This window comes from Nipponia nippon, unplaced genomic scaffold (assembly GCF_047370975.1).
Source record: "Nipponia nippon isolate SJK-2023a ecotype South Korea unplaced genomic scaffold, ASM4737097v1 scaffold_1, whole genome shotgun sequence".
Taxonomy (NCBI): Eukaryota; Metazoa; Chordata; class Aves; order Pelecaniformes; family Threskiornithidae; genus Nipponia; species Nipponia nippon.
In genome coordinates, this window is record NW_028262290.1 from 22060043 (window position 1) to 22084405 (window position 24363).

The window sequence follows — 24363 nt, forward strand, 5'->3', positions numbered from 1 at the left end:
TTTCTTTCAATACAATATTCCCATATTCAGATATTTAGCTTTCACAGCACCTCTTGGTCTAATAACACCTAAAATCAATAGCTAATCCTTTAATTCATGTGAATGTTTGGTAGCACAGTAAATACCACGAAAACCATTTCTTAATGAAACCTGTAAATGGATAATCCTAGTTCCACACATTTTAAAGCAAATTTTAAAACAGTGGGAAAACATCTCCTTCTAAAGGTATGTCTTTGAAATGTCACCCTTACTTTTAGCTGTGCACGCAGCTGCTCAAAGTGCCTTGTACTGAAATGTGTAAGCTATTTTGTCATTGAGATAAAACATAAAAGAGAACCTGTTTCAAATGTACATCTGAAAATATGTTACTATGCACAAAATAAACTAATTGCTTCTGAGTTTAAGGGCAGTAATAATAACTTCTGCAACTGAACTGCTGATCATGCTTTTCCATTTCTGTGCTAGACAGTTAAATTTATCAGTGCCTAGTACATTTACTTAACACTGTTGGTGAGCTAAACAGTGTTTTGCAAAAGTGCATCTGAATTGGAAAGTCCAAAAAAGTTAATAATACACAGGTACTGCCTTCTCACATATGTTCAAGAAACATACGTGCTGAAAATATGTGGTTTTCTGAGACAGTAGATATCATTTTAAGGTCTGATTTCTTCCAATCCCAAGGATCAGATGGGCTGATTCAATATTTTGATTCAATATATTGATTCAATAAATAACTCAGAGGAAGGTTCCTGAATAAAAAGGTCCACAATTTCCTTTTCTTTTTATTATGAACAGATAGGAAATGAGTCACCCAATCCTCTAATTTCATTTCTGTAATGAAAGAGATTCAGAATCACTGCACAGGAACTGGGAATCAGTTGTAAGCATGAGGTAACTAAACTCAGTCTTTCTACAGCATAATTTATTTATTTCTAATAGTGGTGATTTACAGAAGATGGAATTCAGGTCACACTACCAGTTGTCTTCTCTATCCATACTCAACATTTTTCCCCTGTAATTTAAGTGATTTCTATCTTGAGATTTGTTTAATGTGAAAACCACAGTAAGTAACATCTGTAAGATTCTGTAAAGATAATCCCTGACTCTGATTAGCACAAGAGTAGTACTAAAGGTAAAACTGAGTTCTGAAGGAGCCAGCCATAGTAGAGAAAAGACAAAAATATTTGACTAAATACCACCTAAGTTTAATGGACCAGTTAATGTACCCAAAAACTGCTTCAGATTTTAGAAGCTAAATGGCATCCAAGTGGCTTCTTTAATTTGTTGAGATAATAGCAAAGGCACAAGAAATTAATTAGAGCTTTGACACAATAATTGTAAAATTTAAATTTTACAGGTAAATTTAACTTAAATATGGGGAAATTTGTTGTTGTTCTGACATACCACAACTGAACAAGCAGGGAAGTGTGAACAACTACTGCATTCTCAGAGCTAGGACGCCTTGCTAAGGATTAGTTCTCTGCCAGTATTACAAAGTACATGGAAAATTCAGTAAAATGGCAGATTAAAATTCGATATGAAAGATGACACCACAAGTAATACACAATATGAAAGAAAAGCCATGAACAACATAGCTAAGTTAGAGCTCCTTCAATGTTTTGACTTCTCGCTCTCTCTTGTTATCATAACCTTGTGTTTTACACTTTTTGGCATGAGAGAATAGCTTTTGATCACTAACTACTTCTAATCTTTTATTCAATGAAGTTAAGTTTGAAATTCCAGTGCATGAAATTTAACTAATTAAAATTATTCAGTTTTCAAATTATATCCTCCCCAGGGTGAAAAATAACCAGTTATATCAGAGTTTCCATAAATTTTGTAGCAGTTTTTAAATGCAAAGATAAAACAAATTATAGATTGTTTTCATGTGCTAGTTGGAAGTTTAAAGGCTAATTTACAGGTAATGGAGATGGGAAATAAGAACTGATATGATAGAAACTGAATCAGTTTACAGTCTTCAGGTGTAGCACACATCATCAGTTACTTTTTAACACTTTTTGTAGAGTACATAGTTTATAGGTAATAAAAATTACATAAGCGTCTTAAAGTTAAATTCTTACAGTTTGCCAATATTTAAATATATTGAGGGGGAAGAGAGTGAAAAGTATGTGAGGTGAGCTGTGATAAAATCTATACGAAAGGTAAAATGAAAAAAATAACACAGAGAAAAGCAGTAGAAGAGACAGACCTGAGTTTCTTCTCCTTGATGATTCCGCTTCTTCTGTGATCACATCGTGTAATGTACAGACATAGACAAAGGAGATGGGCGTGAGAGGATGTATTCAGAAGGTTAAAACTGACACTGAGGGAAAGGGCCAAAAATTGTTTTAGAGAGAAGTCTGCAGAGCAGAGTTAGTAAATGGGGAAAAAAATAACACAGACACCAGAAGGAAAAAGAAAGCTGAGAAAGAAGTGGTTAAACTACTGTTGTTGAAAAAGAACAGTAAAGACAGGGTTAGTATAGGAGCTGAGGAAATAACAAAAGTTATAACTGACAGCAAAGTCAATCCTTGCAATGAAGCTGAAGAAAAAGCTGGATAGTAAAAGGTATGTTAACTAGCATAAACACTTTTGTTCATGACTGTTCAACTTTTTGGAACGTTATCTGTTTGAACACAAGTACTATTTTTCTCTTTCAAGTATTAAACATTCAGTTTAACATCACCAATGGGAAGTCTATTATTGGATTTTTCAATTATTAAATTGTTGTAATTTATGCTGAACCAAACTTCACATATCCAAAATGGAAACCAGATTTTTTTTTCAAAATAATATACAGGCTCAGGAATTTCAGAATCCACATAACACACTCTGGAAAGGACTGCATTATTGTAATAATCTGCCAAAGGCAATATTATCAAGACCAAAATACAGAACATGAGAAAAGAGAATGTATAGCTATTAACTCTCATGGTCAATTCAGCAGACACTTTTTCGGAAACAAATGTTACTCTCATCTCACAGAAGTCTAAGTTATTGCAAATGCATGCAAGTTAAATGCCAAAGCAACTATCTCATTACTTACTTTATTACTTCACATTCAAAAACACACTGCCATTTCAGACATGGAGAACATCTGAGGGACAGTGTCATTCTCTGTACTGAAAATCTATTTGTAACAAAAGAATGGGAGGAATTCATCTTGAAAAGTAATAATAATTACAAAGAACTGTGAAGTTACCATCACTAGCAGAACAAATGCATTCTTCCAAAAATCATCAGAAATAAAAAAAATAATATAAAAGCCCTGATCTAATTTCAACTTGCAGTTTGTTAATGAGTCACAAAACATTGCTCATAATTCATTAACACTGCAGATGTTAGATTAAGAATTCCAGAAAAGTTCATACAGCACAAAAATATGCTGTAATTTTAGCCACATTTTACAGTCAATATCAAGATACCATTGAAAAATGCAAAATGAGAATAAGCAATATAAATTGATAAAATGAAATGAAAGACAACACTAAATTTCATCGGATAACCACTGTGTTCTATAGCTAAACAATTTTATTCTGTAGCTGGCAGATTATAATTTTCATCTACTATCAAATGCCAAGACTGTACCAAAACTTTGTTGTAAACACAAGCAGCTCGCAACATATATATTTAGAATGCATTTTTAGGCAATTAGATTTGCTTACAGAATGAACACTCATAAGTGTTATATATGAGATATATAATATGAAAGCATAGCAGCTGACAGTTTTGACAAAAGATGCTATGTATTCACATGTTAAAAAAAAGTAACGGCGTATAAATATCTTTTTATCTGGGCAAGTCTAATGAATCCATAGGATGAAATACAGCTAAGCGAATACAAAGATCTACTTCTCCCTGCTGTATTACAGCTTGTATTGATATAGTGTAGCTATAATTGCTATAACTGTTAAATAAATAAATCATTATTACCACCACCAAAACCCAGCTAAAGTACTTAAAATTTTCTGAAAATGTTTTCTATTACATATCTATAGCCCAGAAGCGAGCACTCTTACTATGTCAAAAACAGTTATTGGAAAGTCTCTATCATGGCCCCCTTATACTTCATTTATTATTTTTAATATCAATAAGAATGCATATCTTTGAGATATATACTGCATTAAGATAAATCCTTCTCAAGAAATTTTCAGAAGATGTTTGGAACCACATTATTTCCAAATTAGGAATATGTCTGGTATGGTAAGGCAAGGCATTCTAGTAGTGTCAGTGTGGCTCAGCATGGACACAATTGCATACCAGGGAAGCTCCCTTTGAAGATTTTAGAACCAAATGACCAATTTGGCTGCATATCATTCACATGTACCAATACTTTTTAAAAATTACATTTTTCAAAGTCCTCACGCAAAGTCTTTGTTACGAAAAAAATTATTTAGACATCAGAGGCAAACAAAAATAATTTTTAATTACAAATATTTTTCAGTTTTAAGTTTTTACTGATCAAATATATTAGAAGAATAATTCTAATAGAAGCCAAAGAGGAAAATAAAAGATAATAGGTATCTTCTCACTGTGGATACCTGTTTAGCTGATATCTTGTCTCTTGAGATTAATGGCTTATAATATTTTTGTATTAAACGTTGCAAAAATTAATGAATTAGTAGAAGTTGTGGCATGGTAATGCACCAACTTCTTTCAGTTAACAATGATAAGAAAGAAGTACTAATGGACTGATTAATTTAGACACAATAGCACTTATGTGAATCAATCTCCTCCTGATTAAGAAGCCATGCCATAAATCCCAAACAATAGTTTGAAAATTCTCTGGCTCTGTAGCTTGTAATCCATTAAAATAGATCTTCGTTGATAGAAATACATTAAAAGCTGAGAACAAAATAATGGAATAAAATTCTATTGAATTTACATCATGTTAATAGGCAGTCTTCATTTGCATAGTTATTGCTTTGTTGTGGAACTAGCATTTATTTGGATCAATTTTTCATCTTGCTGTATGAAAGTGGTATATATAAGGGTATTATACACAGATTTAGAAACAAATGAGACTCTCAGTGAATAAACTTATAAAGTAAATGAAAACCAGGTATTGTACTGCAAGTCTGAATAAAACAAAATAAGTACCATCTATTTTATCATGCTTTGATACAGAACTTTACATTGTAAGTAATGATGTCACTTATTAAAGAGAAGTATTCAGGAACTTAGTGTTCAAAAAAACATGCTTGAAACCTTACACAGCAAACATGCCCATCTGAAATTCTAAAAGCAGCATAGGACAAAGAGATGTAAGTTAACTACTTTTTTTTTTCCCTCAAGGCTTTTCTTAATTTCAGTTTTCTCCTTAAAAACAAAAATCTTTCACTGCATACATGGTCTCAGAAATTTCTCCAACTTCCAGATTTGGAAAGCTTAATTTCTGGATACTCTTCACAAAATAAGATGTGCAATAGCACAATCAAAAAGGCATAATCTTAAAACATGGAGGAGACTTTAAGATAGAAATGTTCCATGGAGTCTGTATGTTCCATAAATATATGTCATTAGCCTGGATGTGATTAGACCTGAAGAATGACATAATGCATCTAACTCTCAGGAAAGATGTTCCCTGACACCATTCAAACTCTGCAATGATAAGGATACAGATAAAAGAGCTAGCAGAATAGTTAAGAGCAGAAATATTTACTAAAAGAAGATTTACAGTGAAAGGCTATTTGACTACATTGAGATGTGAATAAAACCAGTTTTCCTTAATCTTCATTAATAGCATTAAGCCACATCTTTCATTTACCCTTCCTGTAGATACAGAGCCTGTTCCACACTTCCGATTTTTTTTAATGAGGTAATTCCCTAGTCGTTAAAGGTGAGTTCTTGATCTTAAAGTGTAAATCCAAACAGACAAAATCACAGCTGTATACTGGACAGATGCTGACATTTTTCCTCAAAAAATATCAGCAGAGGACTAACTAGGTTAAAGAAAATACAAGGAAGACAGAAGCAATACATTTAATTTTGCAGTTACATAATATATGTTATATATAATATATGCTAGGTAAAGACAGTAAGAATATGGAACATATGGGTTATTTCTACCCAAAGATAAGGATAATAGAGAAGAAGGTAGAAAACAACATACAAGAATAAATCTTAAATAGTCTCAGTAGCATGAACCCTATAAATCAAACAAAACCATGTTGACTTCATTACTTTTTCATAAGTCTCAAGAGATAAACTAAATGAGGAATTCAGAGAGAGAGCTTTTATGATTTTGTTTTTCTGAATAAAGTTCACATTATAATTGTATAAGGGGAAAAAAGGCAAAATAGTAACATTTCAAAATATTAATGCACTGTAGTTACACATTGGATTTGAAATATCATAAATCCTGAAAAGATAACAAATTTCACTAATACGTTAAGTGATTTAAGTAGTCAAACATCAATACCTCTTCAGAAAAGATACCTAACAGCATAGATACAAATACACCCTCTGTGGTTAATAAAGGATAGATGAGCCACCCTAAATCAGATATCTCCCTATTCTAAATCTGTGCTCATCCTAGTGATGTCAAGAAGTTTCACCACCTACAGAACCAGATTATCCAGGAGATCACATAGATAAGACTGCAGCAATGGTTTCTAAAACACAAAAAAAGCAGTAAAAGGATGTATACACAAAGGTGTGCGGTTTGTTAGACATTTTCAGGCCACCTCACTATTTGTGATCCATCACAATTTGGCTAGGACACTGAAGTGCGATATTTGACTACATCTGTGCACTACTCACAGTGGGACTGCAAATCCCATCCACAGAGTCCCTTTTTCTCGCTTTAATCCAATTCTTTGTTACTTTGGTACAGACTAGGCATATTGTCTTTCAAAGTGGTACAGGAAAATAATGAAAGCAAATTTCAAAATAAGCAAATACATGAGAGGACTATCTGTTTTAAATACACCATTTATTAATTGCAAGAAGAGTCCCTGGAAAGTGTGCAAACACTCTTTTTTTCTCAAGAAAAGAATTAGCCATGCCATATATTCAATCTACATTACTTCTCACACGTTAAAAGATCCTCATAGATTCAACATGTAGCTCTTTTTGTAAACTTTAGCCACTTCACTGCTTTTCAGATTCCACAGCATCCTCAAGATTCTTTTCTGTACCTTCTTCCCCAACACTGAAACTTGTATCAGAGCCATGGACTTTTTCTTCTTCCCTTTCCCAATCCATTTCTTTTGAAAAATGTTCTACTGCCCAGTCACTTTTCCTCTTCAGCAATCATAAACTAGTCCATGACTCCATTCTGCTCCTCTCCTTTTCACAAGCTGGTAATTTAACCATAATTTGTTATTTTTCCAATGCTCATGATGCCATTTATATGAACTACTAGTGTGCTCTCCTCTCTCTCTCTCTCTCTGTCCTATCATTACTTTGTCTTTTCCAGCCTCATTCATTCCCCATTTTTAACCATATTTCCCTTTTTATAATTTTCAATCTACCATACCTTCAAGTCTGACTACAAACTTCTTTTAAAATAATCACCACTTTGTTTTGAATTATTTTTTACTACTGTTTTACTACTTCAACAGATTCCATGTCAATAGATAAACTACAAAATTATACTCACATTAAAATTATTTCTGAAAGGCTTTGTCTATGTACAGTCAAGGATTACTTCCACCTTCATTACTTCCACTTCATCTCCTTCCAGGAGAGAGACACAAATGTTCCATGGATAAAACAAGCCATGATTCCCTTCGAATTGAAAGCCAATCTAAATATATAAAGACTTACCATTTGTAAGCATGCATTACCTTCGTATTTTCTGATGTGTTTAATGTACCATTGTTATGATTCCTCTAAAACTTTAGTTCTATATTAAAGAAATATGGCTTTCCCCCAAATAATTACAAGGACACTCCATTTTTACTTCATTTCATTCTGAGATGTATAAATCCATTTCAACTATTCTGTCTCCTTTTGGTCAATCATATTAAAATATGTCAGCACTCTCCCATGGTTCTGTTCTTCAACTGTTGCTTAGAAATTAAAAGTGACTGTGGCAAAGGTTGGATATTTGATGACACTGCCATCTTTTTAACAGGCAACAAGAATGAAACCATTACAGGATGTTTCCAGATAATAACCATCAAATCTACTGTCTCCAAGTAGGAAAAACAGCGGAAAAACAATAGTGTTTCCTTTGCTATCTCATGAATGTAGTTTCTGCATTACCTGTATCATGTCTGGATGGAGACACAGTTTGCTAGACTGCATGCAGCTCCAAAACTTTGGATAGTGAGACTAACTGAACACTTCAAAAACAATTGACAGGGAACAGAAATGAGTATCACTGCCTTGGTACCCTGAACTATGTGCTTTCTCCCTTTAAATAACCCTGATGGGTTCAAGAGAGACTAGTGATAATACTAGATGGAAATAATTGCCTTTAAAGAAAACCAGTATCTTGCCTAACCTTATCTCTATCAGTACAGGGCATATTCCCTACCCATAGCCTACTTCTTTTCCAACTCCTTCTCTTAAGGCCTCACATATAAAAATGCAAAACCATGTGAAAATGTTTGCATGCTGTACTTTTTTTTTTTTTCCCACTGACCAAGTAAATGCAATTAAAGGACTAGAACTTTATTCACTCTCTGTTATAGCTCAGAGCCAGGGGTGCTGAAAGTAGAAATGCTCAATAATATTAGATAGGAACAAATAATTATTCCACATGCTCTTTGATTTGGTGGTGTCCCAAGAATGCAGTATTCTCTGACAGAGTGCTGACATCGGCCAAAGGAAGGGCACACGCATTCAAGACATGGCTTGAATTTTGATGCTATGCTTACCTATGATTCTGCAATTTTACCCTTCCAGTCCTTCAAAATCTTTGCATAAATACAGTTGACTCTTTGTAATATACAGAACAATAGTTTTGCAAATTGACTCAGAACTTAGAGATTACAGGCACTGTTAAGAAAACATGTTGATTTCTGATATTCGGGAACAGGAATTTTATCAGCGTCTTCTATTGAAAAGCCTGAAACATAAGAACCATTTTACTACTTTATTCAATGACCTTAAATTGTCCTCCAACAAATTTGTTAATCTTATTTCTAGTCATGCATATTTCTTGAATATTAGTGCTTCACATGATACAATACTACTGTTATTTTTTCTGTCAGTTGCAATTATTTTTATTACCTATTTCTGTTTTTATCTACAATTTGCTCACAGTCTCAGTTCTTCACTCAAGGTATTTATATAATCAATATCTATTTTTTCTCACAGATTTTCTTAGCTATAATACTGCCATGGCTATTTCCATGTGACAAGTTAGGTTAAATTATTAATGGGCAAACTGAACTTAAAAAGGGGACAATCTTCCATAACAGGCTATAGCAGAAAAATCTTTGTGTGAAAAGGCAATCAAAACAGGGCAACAGCAATATGAGGTGCCCATATTCCTCATTCCTTCCCTCTGCAGACTGCCAGTGCAGCCAGGGATTAAGCTGTATTAGTATAACCTTGCTGTTTTCTGAGCAAATAAAGCATTCTCACATGAAAGAAAGCACAGTCCTGTGCAGAGGGCAAATCCCATATTGGAAAGCTTCAAGGAAATTGAAGCTTCCTTTGATAGATTCTGTCAGCCTACAGCACTGGTAGGTCATGGTCACAGGTAGAATATATCTCAACATCCAGGGGTGAGTATAGTGTTATGGCACCTCCTTCCAGATGTCCTGACTGCTATGCCTTGAAAATGAACTGTTTGTAATGATATAGGGATGTCTATAGGGGACAGTAGTGTGCCACGCATAGCAGATAATGCAAATCCTGGGAGTTGCATTGATTTGTTACACTGGTACTCCTCCACTTCTACTGTAGTAGCCCATTAGTACATAGGGCTTTTTGACAAACAGAGAGAATCAGTTTGGAAAAGCATCCTAGGAATATAAATATGCACTATTTGGTGCCCATTGTAAAGTGTTCAGATACCACCTCAGGTGTTTCTGCCTCACGTATCATTGTCCCATGTGAACATACCATGGAAGACATTACCCATAACAAATCAGAGCAGAATTTATGCTCTTATCAAGCATCAGCTGTCACAGAAAGACCTAGGACTGTAGAGCGCAGAACACAATTTTTACTCAACTTTGTATCTATTCTAGACTTTGGCAATTGTGACTGTGGCTGTCTGAACCAATTCTGTGTATTCCCTGCAGCACTGGAGATCAGTGGTACTGTTCCAGAGGGAAAAAAAGATAAAAATCAGATAAATATCATTTTAATATACAAAACACTTCTAAAGTGACAACTTTTTAATGTCCATATTTGTTTCTGATTTCTATTCTTCTGCCTAGTTTTTTTTGTCTTATTACAAGATTTCACTCATGTTCCAAAATCTAGAATGCCCCAAGAGCAGCCGTCTAGCAAAATATGGCTCCCATTTCTAAAAAATGGGGAAGGTGGCACTAAACAAGTCTCGCTAATAACTATGAATGTGCCATCTGCCTGCACCTCAGTTCTAAGCCCACCTCAGCTAGGAGATGGAGATAATGTTCTTACCTAGCTACTACGTAAGGGAAAAGTCTGGACAGAGGCATTATGCAGCAGAACTCGCCCTGGAAAGGCAACAATGAAAATGCGTAGACACTGTATTTTGAATCTGTCATGCTATAGTTAAAAACACACAGTTGTAAAAGAAAATGCATTACATTCTGATCCTGACTCTTATGAGCAGTACTTGTTTTATCCTGTGACTTCCTCTGATGCAGTAAAAAGTCAGGGAAAAGGAAATGCAACTGCAGGTCTGGCCTTTTGCAGCTAGGTTCCCTCATTCCTAGGCTACAGACTCCATCCAGATTTTGCTGCTCTTCTTCAGTTCTGACTCTTACATTTTCAGCTGTACAATAGTTGAGCTTCAAGAAAGGCTTGGAAATTATCAGCATGTAGGTGAGCTTAAAACTGAGATTACAGGATTAATTTAGGAGGTGGCACAACTGGCCAATCTTGTAAACTTTAAATTGTGTGATTGGGAAAAGTGTTGTGATTAGAGTAAGTGAGACAACTAATATGCCCAATAGAGAGAGATTTGCAGCCCAAAACTGAACCTAAGTATTCGTGAAACTGAAAAATTCCCATTCACATGAGTAGATGTGGATCAACCTTTAAATATGGGATGAAACCTGCAATCCAAAGATTCATGATTTATCTTTCCTTTCCTTTCCTTTCCTTTCCTTTCCTTTCCTTTCCTTTCCTTTCCTTTCCTTTCCTTTCCTTTCCTTTCCTTTCCTTTCCTTTCCTTTCCTTTCCTTTCCTTTCCTTTCCTTTCCTTTCCTTTCCTTTCCTTTCCTTTCCTTTCCTTTCCTTTCCTTTCCTTTCCTTTCCTCTTCTTATGTTTCTCTTCTCTTCTTTTTCTTTCCCTTCCCTTCCCTTCCTATCCCTTCCCTTTTCCTCTTCTCTTCTCTTCTCTTCTCTTCTCTTCTCTTCTCTTCTCTTCTCTTCTCTTCTCTTCTCTTCTCTTCTTGTCTACCCCTTACAGTGTGCTTATCACTGTAATATCACAGTGCCTTTTGCAAGTGCATAAATTAATTTGATTAGGACCTTTTATTGTCTGATTCAGAGGAGAGAACAACACTATTATTACCATTATCATCATGATTATTACTAGGTTTATTTTCTATTGCTATGCATTTGTACGAACGAAGATAGAGTCGAACAATTTCACTTTACATTTGGGGTGGAAGAAAGTTTGTGACAGTTTTTAGTTTCAGAAGAAATCCATTCATGTACAGGATGGAGGAAGGAAGAGTCCTCTTAGATTTGAGAACTCCAGCCGTATGGAGATATAAAATACAGCTTGTACAAAAATAACATTGGAACATTATTTCTGCCATGTGTGATGGTGCAAGAAGGTTTCAGATTCAAGTCTTCAGAAGATAACTTTCCCACCATATATGCAGTAGATACCTTGGTTTGGTCAACTAAATAAGAATCAGCATAACTCATACTTGGATTCCTGAGGCTTGCACACACAGATAAATCATAAGAAAATTCAGAACTAAAAAGCAAGCTAAGTCTAATATTGTGCCAGAACACTTCTTTTCTAATGCATGTGCATTCTAACACAATTGTTTACAAAAGCAGATCTATTTTGGCTATTCTAAAACAGAACTATGTAATATAAACGACCTCTACATACTAAGAATTTCACACCAAAGTGAAAAAAAAAATAAGGTACATCAAGCACACACGCATTACAAAAGCATGAAATGTCTTTTTATAGTCTCATGCTTTCATGTGGTTTTCCAAACCCTGACAAACCTGGCTCAGAATGGTGTTTCTTTTTCGGCAATGGTTTGTCATCAGTTATTGTACCATTCACCTTTTTCTGCTGGTCCTCCCATGTAACTTCTAGCATAAACCAAAAAAAAAATCAGAAATATTATATAACTTACATTATAAGCCACCTAACATCATTTGGGACAACTTGATCTAAACAAATGTACTATCATTAACATGGCAAAAATTTAGATGAGTTCTTTAGTTTAGAGGCCTGTGCTGGAGAAAATTAGTAAACATCTTAAACATGGAACAGAACATACTATACAAAAGTTAGAATCTATGTAATTTGTCAAATATTCTGCTCTCTTTGATATTTAACAATTGGAATAAAAAACCCAGGAGGTTATTTACACAACAATTTCTTTCATTTTTAAAAGTTAGTACTCTATAATTTCTTACAATATGTTTGTCTTTCTGTAAATTAAAAAGGAAGTTAAAAATATTCTGGTAAAAAAGTCTTTGCAAAGGTATAATTCAAAAAAACCCAAACAAACAAAACAAAACTGAACCAGCAATCACGTATGTTTACTTTAAAATGATAAAGTATTTTTAACAATCAATCAATCAAAACTAGGTTTGATTTACTTTTTAAATCTGGGATTTTATTTAAATTCAGTTTTTACCTTAGGCAGATTAGGTTACTCAATAAAAACTCTCTTGCTAATTATGGATCCTGCACCCTCAAACCAGCATTTCTGACCTAACCGCTCAGAAAAAGCTATGAATAGGAGCACGTACATTCTCCTCCAGACAGAGACTCCATTCTCTAGACTTGCTGAGGTTAGTCTTTCTGAGGTTGTCAGATATTTTTGGTCTACGCTTTCAATCTCCACCTTCTGACAATTAAACTGAGTGGATAGCATAATACTATAGGCTTTAAACCTTTTGGTATCCCATGCCAAAACCAAATCTAGACCAATTAACTAGAAAGATTCAATACCCTAAACTCCATTTTTGTTTTGGGCTGCTAAGAATCTGCTTATTTTGCTGATCCCGCAAAGTGCAAAGTTCCTCACAGCCATTGCACACAGATATAACCACTTTTATGGTCACAGAAATAGCCAGTGATGGAGAAGAATACGATAGATATGGAATAAATTTTCAATCTTATAAATTCAAAATAAACTGACATAAAGTGATATTAGCCTATGACTTTTTTTTCTTTTTAAATGAGGCTGATGGATATCTGGCATTCAAAATGTAAACATGTAAAAATGTTATCTGTAGGCATCCTGCAGCCTTCTTATCTGTGGCTGTTGTTGTTCTATGACAGACTGCTGTCCTATAAAAAGTGGCTTTGATTTTTGAAAATGATGGAGTTGTAGGCTTCGAGTAATACATCAATAAAACTGTCAATATAATGATTTCATGGCACCACAGATATGCATGCTGAAACAGAAACTGTCATCTTTGAAGTACCATGTGTAGTAAATACTAAATAAGAAATTTCAAAAGGAACATTCTGTTTCCAAACTGTGGAAATAAAATCTTATTATTTTTCTTCCTAACAAAAATTTGATTCTTTCTTTTTCTCTGTGAAAACACACATTTAGCAATAAAGTATTTACTGATGCCATCTATGCTTCCTTTTTCTTGCATGAGTCCAGAAGTGTCTTCTTAACTAACACACAAAAAAAATTCAATCTGACCTTAGTAAAACTACCTTTGAATTTAAGGAATAGTCACTGCTAGGAAAAAACAACATTAGACAATCATTTAGGTCAAATAGTGGAGATACTTAGAATAAGATAACAAGTAGGCAGACAGTAATCTCAAACACAGGATCTTGTCAGTATATATAACGAATAGTCTAAATACTTAAGAATATCAGGAAGCCCAGAGTGATTTCCATGCTAGCTTTATGGCAGTTTGAGAAGACAGAACCTTCTCGGTCAGAGTTCTTTCTCGGAACTCCTGATTCAGTTCTGAACCTAAAAAATGTAGTTTGCTCCGTCACCAAAATCACTTATCATACCAAAGTTCTCTACCAGAAAAAAAGCTTTCCTAAGCCTTGTTAATTTTTTTAAAAGGTAAGTATCTAGAAAATAGTTAACCAACTTGGGAGCACTCTAGAAGTGCTTCTGTAATAACACTTGAATTGACAAGTATGATGAAATAAATATCAAATAAAAATATAATTCTCCGAATAAATATTTTTGCCATGTGTTAACCTTAAAAAAGGAAAAAAACAAAACAAAACCAAAAAAACTATCATAAAAAGCAAGACAGGCTACTTTTTTATGTTTATACTAAAAGCAATAGTATGAGCATGTAACAGAAAAGGTTCCAGTGACCATCCTTCTACAACCATAGTTATTCTTATGGCATGTCAGCACTAAATTCTGCTTATTTTATCAGCAGTTAAGTACAACTCTTAGATTGAGGATATGCAGAGTGGAGGTACTCCAGATCAGGTGAAAAGTTTCATTGACTTCTAGAACATTGCAAGAGTTTGGCTAGTAATGGTTATTACTTCAACTGAGAAATAAAAATATATATATCCATTAGATATACTCCAACATTTAACCTTTTCTTCACCATTTTCTAATTCCATTTCCATCTCCATGCTCTACAAAGCTAAGAAAATATGTTGTTAAATGAGGGTTTTCTGTTTGGGAACTAGTAAGAGATGCTGATGAATAGGCAAAATGCTAAATGTCAGTGTTGCCTATATCCTCTCTGGTTAGATAAATATGTATTACAGTCTATAAAATCTCTTTTTTTCCCCAAGGAAAAGGGCCACCATCTATCCCCCTGTTGTTTTAACCAACGCCAACTCTGGTCAAATTGTAAATATTTGGAAAGAAACCATACGGCTTTCTAATTCATCATTCACCTCTTGCCACTTTCACTCCCCATACAAATGAACTTCAATTTGTCTTCTGTTGTGATAATCAGTTTTGACTTACGTATAAAGAAAGGTGTAAAATTACTGAATATTTACACAAAAATATCTCATATAGTTTATATAAAATATGAGATTCTTGAGTCAGAATATTTTAGTTATCTGATGCACCTTTGGGGCTAGAAGGATTTGACAGCTGCACTGATCCAGATTTTTCCCATCAGCATGAAAGATACAATCTTTAGATGTAGTTGTTTCATTAGATGCAGTCTTTGCACCTACCCCCGGGCAATGCCCACCACAGTGAATAATGCAGCTGGGCTCTCCTCGCTGCACATCAGGATGACACTTGGTTGTGTGCCATTCCCTCTTGAGAATGATACGCACTTGTGCTGCCTGGGAGAGGGGGGTGGTGTGCTCCAGTACACCTAGTGTTAAGTACAACCTCAGCATTTCTTACATTTTCATTTAGAATATTCAATATGAAAAATATTAAAAATATGGAAATAATATATGATAAGAATAGTTGCATATCTCCAGCTTTTCTGAATTTCTAAACGTGCCAACTTAGCACCAGGAATGTTGCAGCTGAACTGGAGTGATGCAGCAAACTGCAGAAGTACAAGATTATGCAGCAAACTACCAGATGCTAATGATGAGGAGTTTTCTTATGCAAATACTACCCCCTTCCTTTTTTTTCTCCACACTACAGACAGAAATAGTCTTTTTCACAATTACCCTTTTCTTGAAACATTTTTATATACTTTCTCTTTTACTTGAATTTGTCATTTTTTATTAAATCCACTCAGCTTTTATATTCTTTTCAGCACCTAAAATTTCTATGAACCAATTTTTATCAGTGCGTTTCTAGTTTTAGACTTTTAATTAGGTTATCATAAAGTCTTCACTTTTTCATTAGGACATACTTAATTTAGTCATCTTTTCCTGCAAATGAAAAATCCTCAGAACTTCCTTCTATTTTTAATTTTATAAGAGGAATGCTCAGAAAGGAATTATGTTCTTAATAATGTATGGTGAGAACTACTGCAAAAATGAGTCAAAAGTGGATTTGGCTAGTGCTTCTTAAACACAGAGCAGCACAATAACAAGCCATTAGAACTGTGGGATAAACTGTCAAAAGCTTAGAAACTATGTTTGAACCAGATATTCGAGATCTTTAACTCATGCATTAAGAATACAAGAAGAAGAAGAATTAATTAAAGACATCAAAAAGGCTAAATTCATGTTATACAAGTTTTAATTTACAAAACAAATTCCCTAAGAAAATAAAAAAATGCCATCAGTTTCAAGAGTTCACACAGAGAGAAATATTCTCAGCTGTGTCAAACCCTTACTAGGGGAACGCAAATGGCTTGAGGTCATGATACATGAATTGTCCCAGATGTACTACATTACATCTGGAATGAATCCAGTCCCACCTTGCACCACCAGCATGCTGCTAATGGCATCAAGGCCAGCTCCAAGTGACACAAAGTCAGCAATGAAGGCTTTATGCCAGACTGCTGCTGCTGCTCCTGCATCAGAGAAACCTTCAGATGCCTCAGTAGAACAGCACTGATGTTCCCCTACTCTGCTGTAACAGGAATTAGACTCATCCAATATCTGAAGACAAATAACGACACACATAGTCTTTTTCTGAGAAATTTAGAGCAAGACCTCCTGTCTCTCCAGGTAACATTCTACAGCAAATCTGAGGACACCATTTTTTAGCTTCCCCTTTTGACAGAGTAACAGCTGATCTACATTTTTTCCTCCATACACTGGAAGAATATTTTAAAGAATGATTCTATACATTAATGCTCAAGGCATTCATCTGAGATGTGATGATCTGTGTTTCCTCCAAAGAATGAAATGAACCTGGGTCTTGCATCTTAGAGAATTGCCCTAAATGCTGGTAAAGTGCGGGCAGTATAAAGGCAGGGACAGCACCTCTCCCTTGTGTGTTTTATGAGCCAGACAAAGAGCACGCATGCACACATGCATACATACACCTCGCTTCACGCACGCACACACACACATACACATCCCCCTTCACATGAAAGTAGCTTGCAAATTTGTGCCAAATCAACAAATGATTGCTGGGATATGTTAATAACATTTTAAAATAAATAAATTGTTCATAAATGGCTGTGTAAGCATCACTTATATCGTGGTTTTAACTAATGCAGCATTCCAATAAAAAAATTCTGACATATCTTAATTATTTATTGTTTTCATTTCATCTTCCTTACTGATCTACACATTCTGCAAAAAAACCCTCTGGGCTTCATTCCCTGGGGCTGCAGTGGGAATACATGAAAAGAACTTTAATGGAAGTCATTAGGTAGGCAATAAAAAAATATTGCCACATATCTACATTTAATATTATCATTACTAGTGTAACAAAAATGATAGTGCACTGTAGGTTATTCCTTTACTCCAGAAATGTTTTCCTCAAATTGACTTTAAGGCTACATTAATTATTTGTAGCTGTAAACCACTTAACAAGCCTAGTCCAGTAGCAGTCTCTTCTCATTATATTCCCTAGCTGCAAATCCCATCAATTCTGTTCTAAGGTTATTTTTAAAATGTTTCACTAGCAGTTCCATCTACATGGGGAATAAATTGATCTGAATCTTCTATTGCTTATTTTAAAGAAAAATTGTAGATGTACTCAAGCAAGGTCACAGAGAGTACTTGTTGCAATATGACTTAGTAAAATCACAGCCTACCTTTAGCTAAAAATCAAAGTATTTTGTTGCAGCTTTTATAAATATAATAGAGTTGTAAAATATGAAGAAACACCAGAAAAACTTAAATGAACCAGATTAGTCAGAAGAAAAGACGCCGTTAGTTAACGGTACATTAAATATGTGTATATTAATAATTAGTAAACTATATTTAAATATGACAAAGTAAATATATTATTTTTAAGCCACTATAAAGGCTTTTTTTCCAGGGCTGTTTGGGCCAGGGGGAGGATTTGTTTGTTTGTTTTGTATTGTCTTATAAGTTTTTAAAATATGGCAGTTTTGCTCCCTCTTCTGGTTATATGCCTGAAACACATTAGAACCGAATGCGATGCAGCTGGCCCGCTGGCCTATTATCAATAGGCATATTTTGAATACCTAGAAGAATAGCTCTACTGAGTCACCTGTTTGGATAAGCACTTTAGGTGTATGCTGGCAGGACTGATTTAAGGTGGGAGAAAGAGTGCAGAGAGACTATGAGGGAGACGAAGACACCATGTAAAGATACCACTGATGTTTCTGTAGGTTCCTGAGGCACAACTTGTAGGAGACTGGGGATCCAGTATCCTAGATGACCACTACTACACACTTGTTCTGCTCATATTCCTTTCCCCCAGCATCCACGCCTGGTCTGCTCAGGACCAGATGCTGGGCTAGACGGATTTTTAGTCAGACCCAGGTTGGCTATCCTCATACTGCTATGAAAGGTAAACACAAAGAAAGTAAAAATATCTCCAGAGTCTAATGATTAATGGATTTAAATAAGGCAAATTACAAGTAACGGCTAACATAAATGTGGAGCAAAATGCAAGCCTGTGGTCTGCACCTCTCTCTGCTCAGTTTGCATTCCCATTCCTTGGGTGTCAGTGAGCGCTCTGTGCACACAAGGAAATGTGAACAGCCTACAAATCCACCCTGCAGAATGCAGGATGTAAGGTTTAGCTTGGTATAGGTTTTTTTTTTTCCCCAGGTTATTTTTATACTTTACTGAAAAAGGTGCAATCTTACAGCAAGTCTTCAAATATTTTCTATGCAGAAAGGTAATTTTTTATTATATGACCATACATCTCTCTTTCTCTGTTTCTCTCTCTCTCACACACACAAGTGCTCCACAAGCAATCACAGGTGTTCTACCCTTTTTAAGTGCAGTTTAGATTGAAATTTATGGCACAATTCAAAAATGTTAAAAAATTATTCAGTTCAAAAAATGGTTCTGAAAATAAGCCAGTAGTTTTAAGCACTAATACCACCCAATAAAGCAAATACAATAAATGGCTTACCGAAGGATGAAAAATATAGATTTGTTTCTTCAGAAAGCTCTAGGTTCTTCAGAATATCAGTTACTACTAATTAATAACATATGTTTTCTTATTGCTCAAGTTTACATACAAATTTGTATGCAAATTTTACATGCATCTTTACATGCAAATGCTGTCCACAGCAAAACACCTTTGCTATTTTCCAGCATTACTTATAAAATGTTAGATTAGTTACCAGACAAACTATGTTTGACTAGCAGACAAAATGACGTCGCATTGTCATGTACCAGTCTTAGAAATGCTACTTTATATTGTGATGTAGTTTTGAAAGATGCCACCTCACATTTTGTATAAATAAGTCAAAATTGAATCTATTTATGGAGAAGTTAATAGTTAGACTCTTTCTCATCTGTCATATTTCCTTGGTAGTTTTAGAGCTAAATTCATAAAATAGTCCCCTGTATCATAAGGAATTTCAGCAGAATGTAGGTTCTTCAGTCTGGAGAATTTGCATCTTATGGGTACTTTACTTCTACTGTTTTGTGTTGTTGTGTAGGGTTTTTTTTTAATTTCACCATTTTCCCAGCATGCAGATTGCAGTTATGTGCCCGCCTACAACTACCACAGTCTCAACAGGTGTATACCTTACTTAAACCTTACTTTGCTTGAACTAGAATTTAATTAAAATGTAGTTTTACTCTGGGTACTCATAATACATATTAATACCTTAAGTATTCTCACAGCACACATAAAACATATATTCAGTATCATTTTTTATGCAAAATTCAGAAACTGCCATGGTCTCTTAGCGAAGTCTAGAGTCAGTGGGCCAGGGGAACAGAGAGCACACAAGAGACTCAAGGCACTCATGTTTAGTAGTTCAGGCAAAGTGTAGGCCCCATTTCCAGGAATCCCAAACAGTCTTAGATTGAAGAAGGTGCTCAGGTCAGCCAGCAGGATGAGAGTTCCCTCTGGCACGACAGCCACATGCTTGTTTTTCAAAAAAGCATATGTATACACTATTTCTACAAGTCAGTTAAGCCAGGTCCATCTGTTATCACTTCTTTGACTGGGGTCCCTTTATTCTGCCTAGTTTGCACTTCAATCACCTAAATTCTTTAGATTGTGTCTAAATTGTGAAGCAAGTCTGGAATACAGCATGCTTTCAATTCTAGTCCTCCAGGCATCCAGACTGCTCATAGAGTGGTGGGGCTCCCATGCATGCGGAAACCAGAGTGCATAGAAAGGGTAGGACTAAGTGACCCGGGTCTTGTCTTGGTATAGACTCAAGATACAAATAGGTTCCAGACACTTCTCTACCTGGGAGATGAGAACTGGAAAGCATTCCTGATTCCCATAATAGAGACAGAGCTGTTGTGTAATTATGTAAAACATTCTAACAAGTGAGGGAACTGATAACCTGAAAGGCTTAAAATTTTGCTTTGGTAACTATATCATCTTTTATGCACCTTAAATTAGGACAGTAAAGGACAGAATTACCTGGAGCCTTTTCTCACAAACTCAAATGATCATACAAAATACATGAAAGAGAAATGCAAAAGACCTGAGGAAAAATTGAAAGGGGTAGTGGTTTTGGTAATAAATATTTGAAATCGAATATTAGGCACAGACCATTCTTTTGGAATGGAAAAGAGCTCTGCAGAAGAAACTTCTAAAACATAAAATGGACACCTTAGAGAAATTAATAAATATATGAAAACAAACTATCTTAAATACAGGTTAGTAGTATTTAGTTTATTGTGCAAAGTACATCTTTCAGGCTCTATAATTAAGTACATAAAATATTGTTTTTGCTGAAGGAGTGGAAGATAAACTGAGAACAAAAAGAGCTTTAGCCTGATTTAATCACTGATTATTGGTTTGTCAACCTTGTCAAATCAGTGGCAAAAGCCTCCAACTTTACCAGGATTGGAATTTGGATCCTAAGAGTATAAGACACAGAACTATCTGGTGATTAGCGTGCATTACAGTTACAGCAGCAGACTTCCAGCAGTTGAATTCACTCAGGACTATGCTGGAACAGCCACTAGAGTAAGGGAGGTGACCCCGTGCATTGCTCTGCCGGGCTGCCGGCCCAGCGCCCTCTCTGCAAAGGCACCTCATTCAGTCTATCTACACTGGATAATAAGTGGTATATTAAAAACAGTGTGGTTTTCCCTGCAACACAATGAACTAGCACAGGCAAAACTGAATCCCCGCTCTCCTGATACCTGTATTCCCTCTGCTAAGTTATTCTAGGGAAGAGAAAGCTAGGAATAGCCCGTAATAGTGTAACTAGGGCTATTCCCCACGTGGGCTCCTGGTAGAGATGGAAGTATAAGAGTGAATACCCAAATTTTAATGAAGCCAAGGCACTATCTAAATGTATTTTATTCACTGCCAGAAGATATTGATGAGACAAAGTCTAAATGTAATATGACTTTAGAAGTACATGGAAAAATAATAACAGGTTTCTTCGAAATTATCAAAGCAATTTAGAAGCATGAACTCGAATAAAACTTCAAAGTAAGCTGTGGTTGTGCATTGAAACTTTCCTGTTCTATTTTTAGATAATAAAACTAAATCTCCATGTTAACATTTCAGTGCTTTGAATTAAGCTTATTTCTACAGCATTTGAAATAGAAGAGAACATCAAACATAATAAAAACTAGACAATAGAGATGATTGCTAATAACATAAGCCTTTCTCCACCAGTATATGCTAATTAACATGGTCCAGCTCTGCTGTGACTAGCAAAAAAGTGCCAAACTTGTAAAATATATAGCCAAGTGATGTAAAAGTATATAGACCTGGTAAAAAGTGGAAGACAATGCAGACAATTTTGTAGATGTCTGCAAACCGCACTTGGTCTCTTAGGGCAAGGCAGACTGGGAATTCCTAAATGAACAAAAGCACAGAAACTATCCCACTAGTTCTAAATAGGCAACATGATCACATATCTAGGTGGTGTAAGCTACATCTTCAGTAATACAGTTAGCTGTAAAAAAAAAAAAAAAAAAAAAAAAAAAAAAAGATCTGGAGCTTTTGATTCCAAGAAAGATTTTAAAACCACAGTTGAAAATAATTATTATAAGTGCAAGAAGTAAAACAACACATTAAACCTGAACATACATGAACTTACTAATTTTGAACTAGTAGAACTAAGCAACACACACACATGCAGCAAAAAATAAGTAAAATTTCTCAGACACCGACAATTCACTAGCAATATCATCATCAACTTGCCTTTTCGCCCATTAACAGGTGGGTTTTGATGTTTTTCCTCATAATCTTTATAACATTAAAAACAGACAATGATGATTAACAATTGGAACAACTACTGTGATGAACAACGTAACTATAGCACACACAAATATTTTGCAAACTAAGTTAGCACAATTCCATGCACTATGCTTGAGTTATCACGAAACACACAGAGTGAACAGTACACAGTACACACACCAGTGAACAATACACACTTAGAGACAGAACCATAACAAAACCAAGAAAAATGTGAACTGTACTATAATAAAAAATGGGAAGGCAAAGATCTTAAAGGATACTTTGGATGCTTAACTGAAAACTACAATTAAAAAAAATAATAATCCTGCTTTCCAGCTCCCAAATCTTGAAATTGCTCTAGCATCCAGATTCCTGATCAAGTAATGACCCTATCACAGTAATTATTCCTGACTTTGTTTTAAGAAGAAAATATGATCCATATTTTCTTCTCTTAACTAACAATGGCAGTAGGGTCCAGGGCATGGGATTCCAAATAAACTGTGATTCAGGCACTTATACTGTTAAGCAGGGATGGCATTTTAGGCATATTTATGTTTAGCTAGTAATTTTTGTACCATCTAGTACAAAATGTGTTTCTTGCTCAGCTTGTCATTTTTTTGGGCCACCCTTCTGGAGCACTTAATTCTCTCCACATAACTGCAGTAATACCCTCAGTGCATTATCCTTCTCTGGGCTTCATTCCATGGGCCTTGAGGTATGTACCGCACTGCCTACTTTTAGGCAGCTAAGTTTAGTATTGGTCTAGCCCCAAGTATTTATAACCAGAAAAGCTTATCTGTGCTGCTCTTCCACATCCACCACCATTGACGTATTGTCACAGACAATTATTAACAGGGATAACAGAATGTAACCTATTAACAGTGCATGTAAATGCACATTCATGCTTTTATGATTCTTCCTTTGAGAAAGAAACTTAAAAGCAGAAAAACGATGGTTGAAAAAATCTTTAGATCTTTGCATGTCTTTGAACCTGTGCGGTGTGTGTTTTCTGAAATTAGAAAGTAAAGTTGTATATTTTAATCACATGGTATTTGAGTTGAAAAAATATTTGCAACTGTTTGATTTGATCATCCTCTATCTGTCCTCATCACACTAACTTCCTTTTTCTACCAACAGAACTGTCTTCCAAGCAGGATGAGGGATATTATACAAAATATTCAAAGTATTTCCACGTAATGCAGTTTCCTACTATTTTTGTTCAGCATCATCAGTCCACCTACACAAACTAGGGAAAAAAAAGTGTCACGATACAATAATGTTTACTTCCCTGGTTGTAAAAAGTATCAATGCAAAGCAGAGGGTACCACATCTAAGGGGTGTCCACCCAGATCTGCTAAGGCTGTAACTTGGTCATAGTAACAGAGAACTTTCATAAAGAGGGATAAAAAAAAGTAAAAAAGTTAAGTGATTTTTTGTAGTTGAACTATTTTAAGCATTCACAATCTGGTAAATAAACTATGCTATATTGAATTTGTTTGTCTTGTTCTTACATAAAATGATATAATTATTGTCTGGATTTTGACTTTTAATATATTTACAATCTGGCTGGTAAAGCTTCCCTACTTGCTCAGGGGAAAATGTTTCTAAAGGAGATAAGCACTTGTGGTCAGACAGACCTGCCTTGACCTCTGATTCCTGAACTCCGGTACGCTTGTTTTCTTCATCTCCTGTTGCATTTGTATAAGCAAGGTACGACAGGGGGAAAAAAGCAAGACAAAAATATGCATGCTTTGTTACAAGCTGTTCAAATAAAAGACAAACATCAAACAAAAGACATTCATAATAACATACAAAACCTCAGTCTGTGGCATAAATTATTTTTGAGTGAATCAAAGATTAAATAAATCCTTGTGTTATTTTTCATTAATATCTCTCGTTT

At 35.0% G+C, this 24363-nt stretch overlaps 1 protein-coding gene across 50 annotated transcripts in view; it reads right to left on the bottom strand.

Annotated features, from left to right (window-relative positions):
• RIMS2 (regulating synaptic membrane exocytosis 2) overlaps positions 1 to 24363 on the bottom strand; it is a 503677-nt gene that overhangs the window by 112736 nt on the left and 366578 nt on the right. For 36 of the 50 annotated variants that reach the window (XM_087748045.1, XM_087748037.1, XM_087747735.1 and 33 more), the window contains one exon: positions 2210 to 2242. The exons of 13 other annotated variants lie outside the window; for them this stretch is intronic. In XM_087748045.1, the coding sequence (XP_087604171.1) occupies positions 2210 to 2242 (33 nt within the window). The remainder of the gene's footprint in view (positions 1 to 2209; positions 2243 to 24363) is intronic. One more of the 50 variants, XM_087747771.1, reaches the window with a different exon arrangement.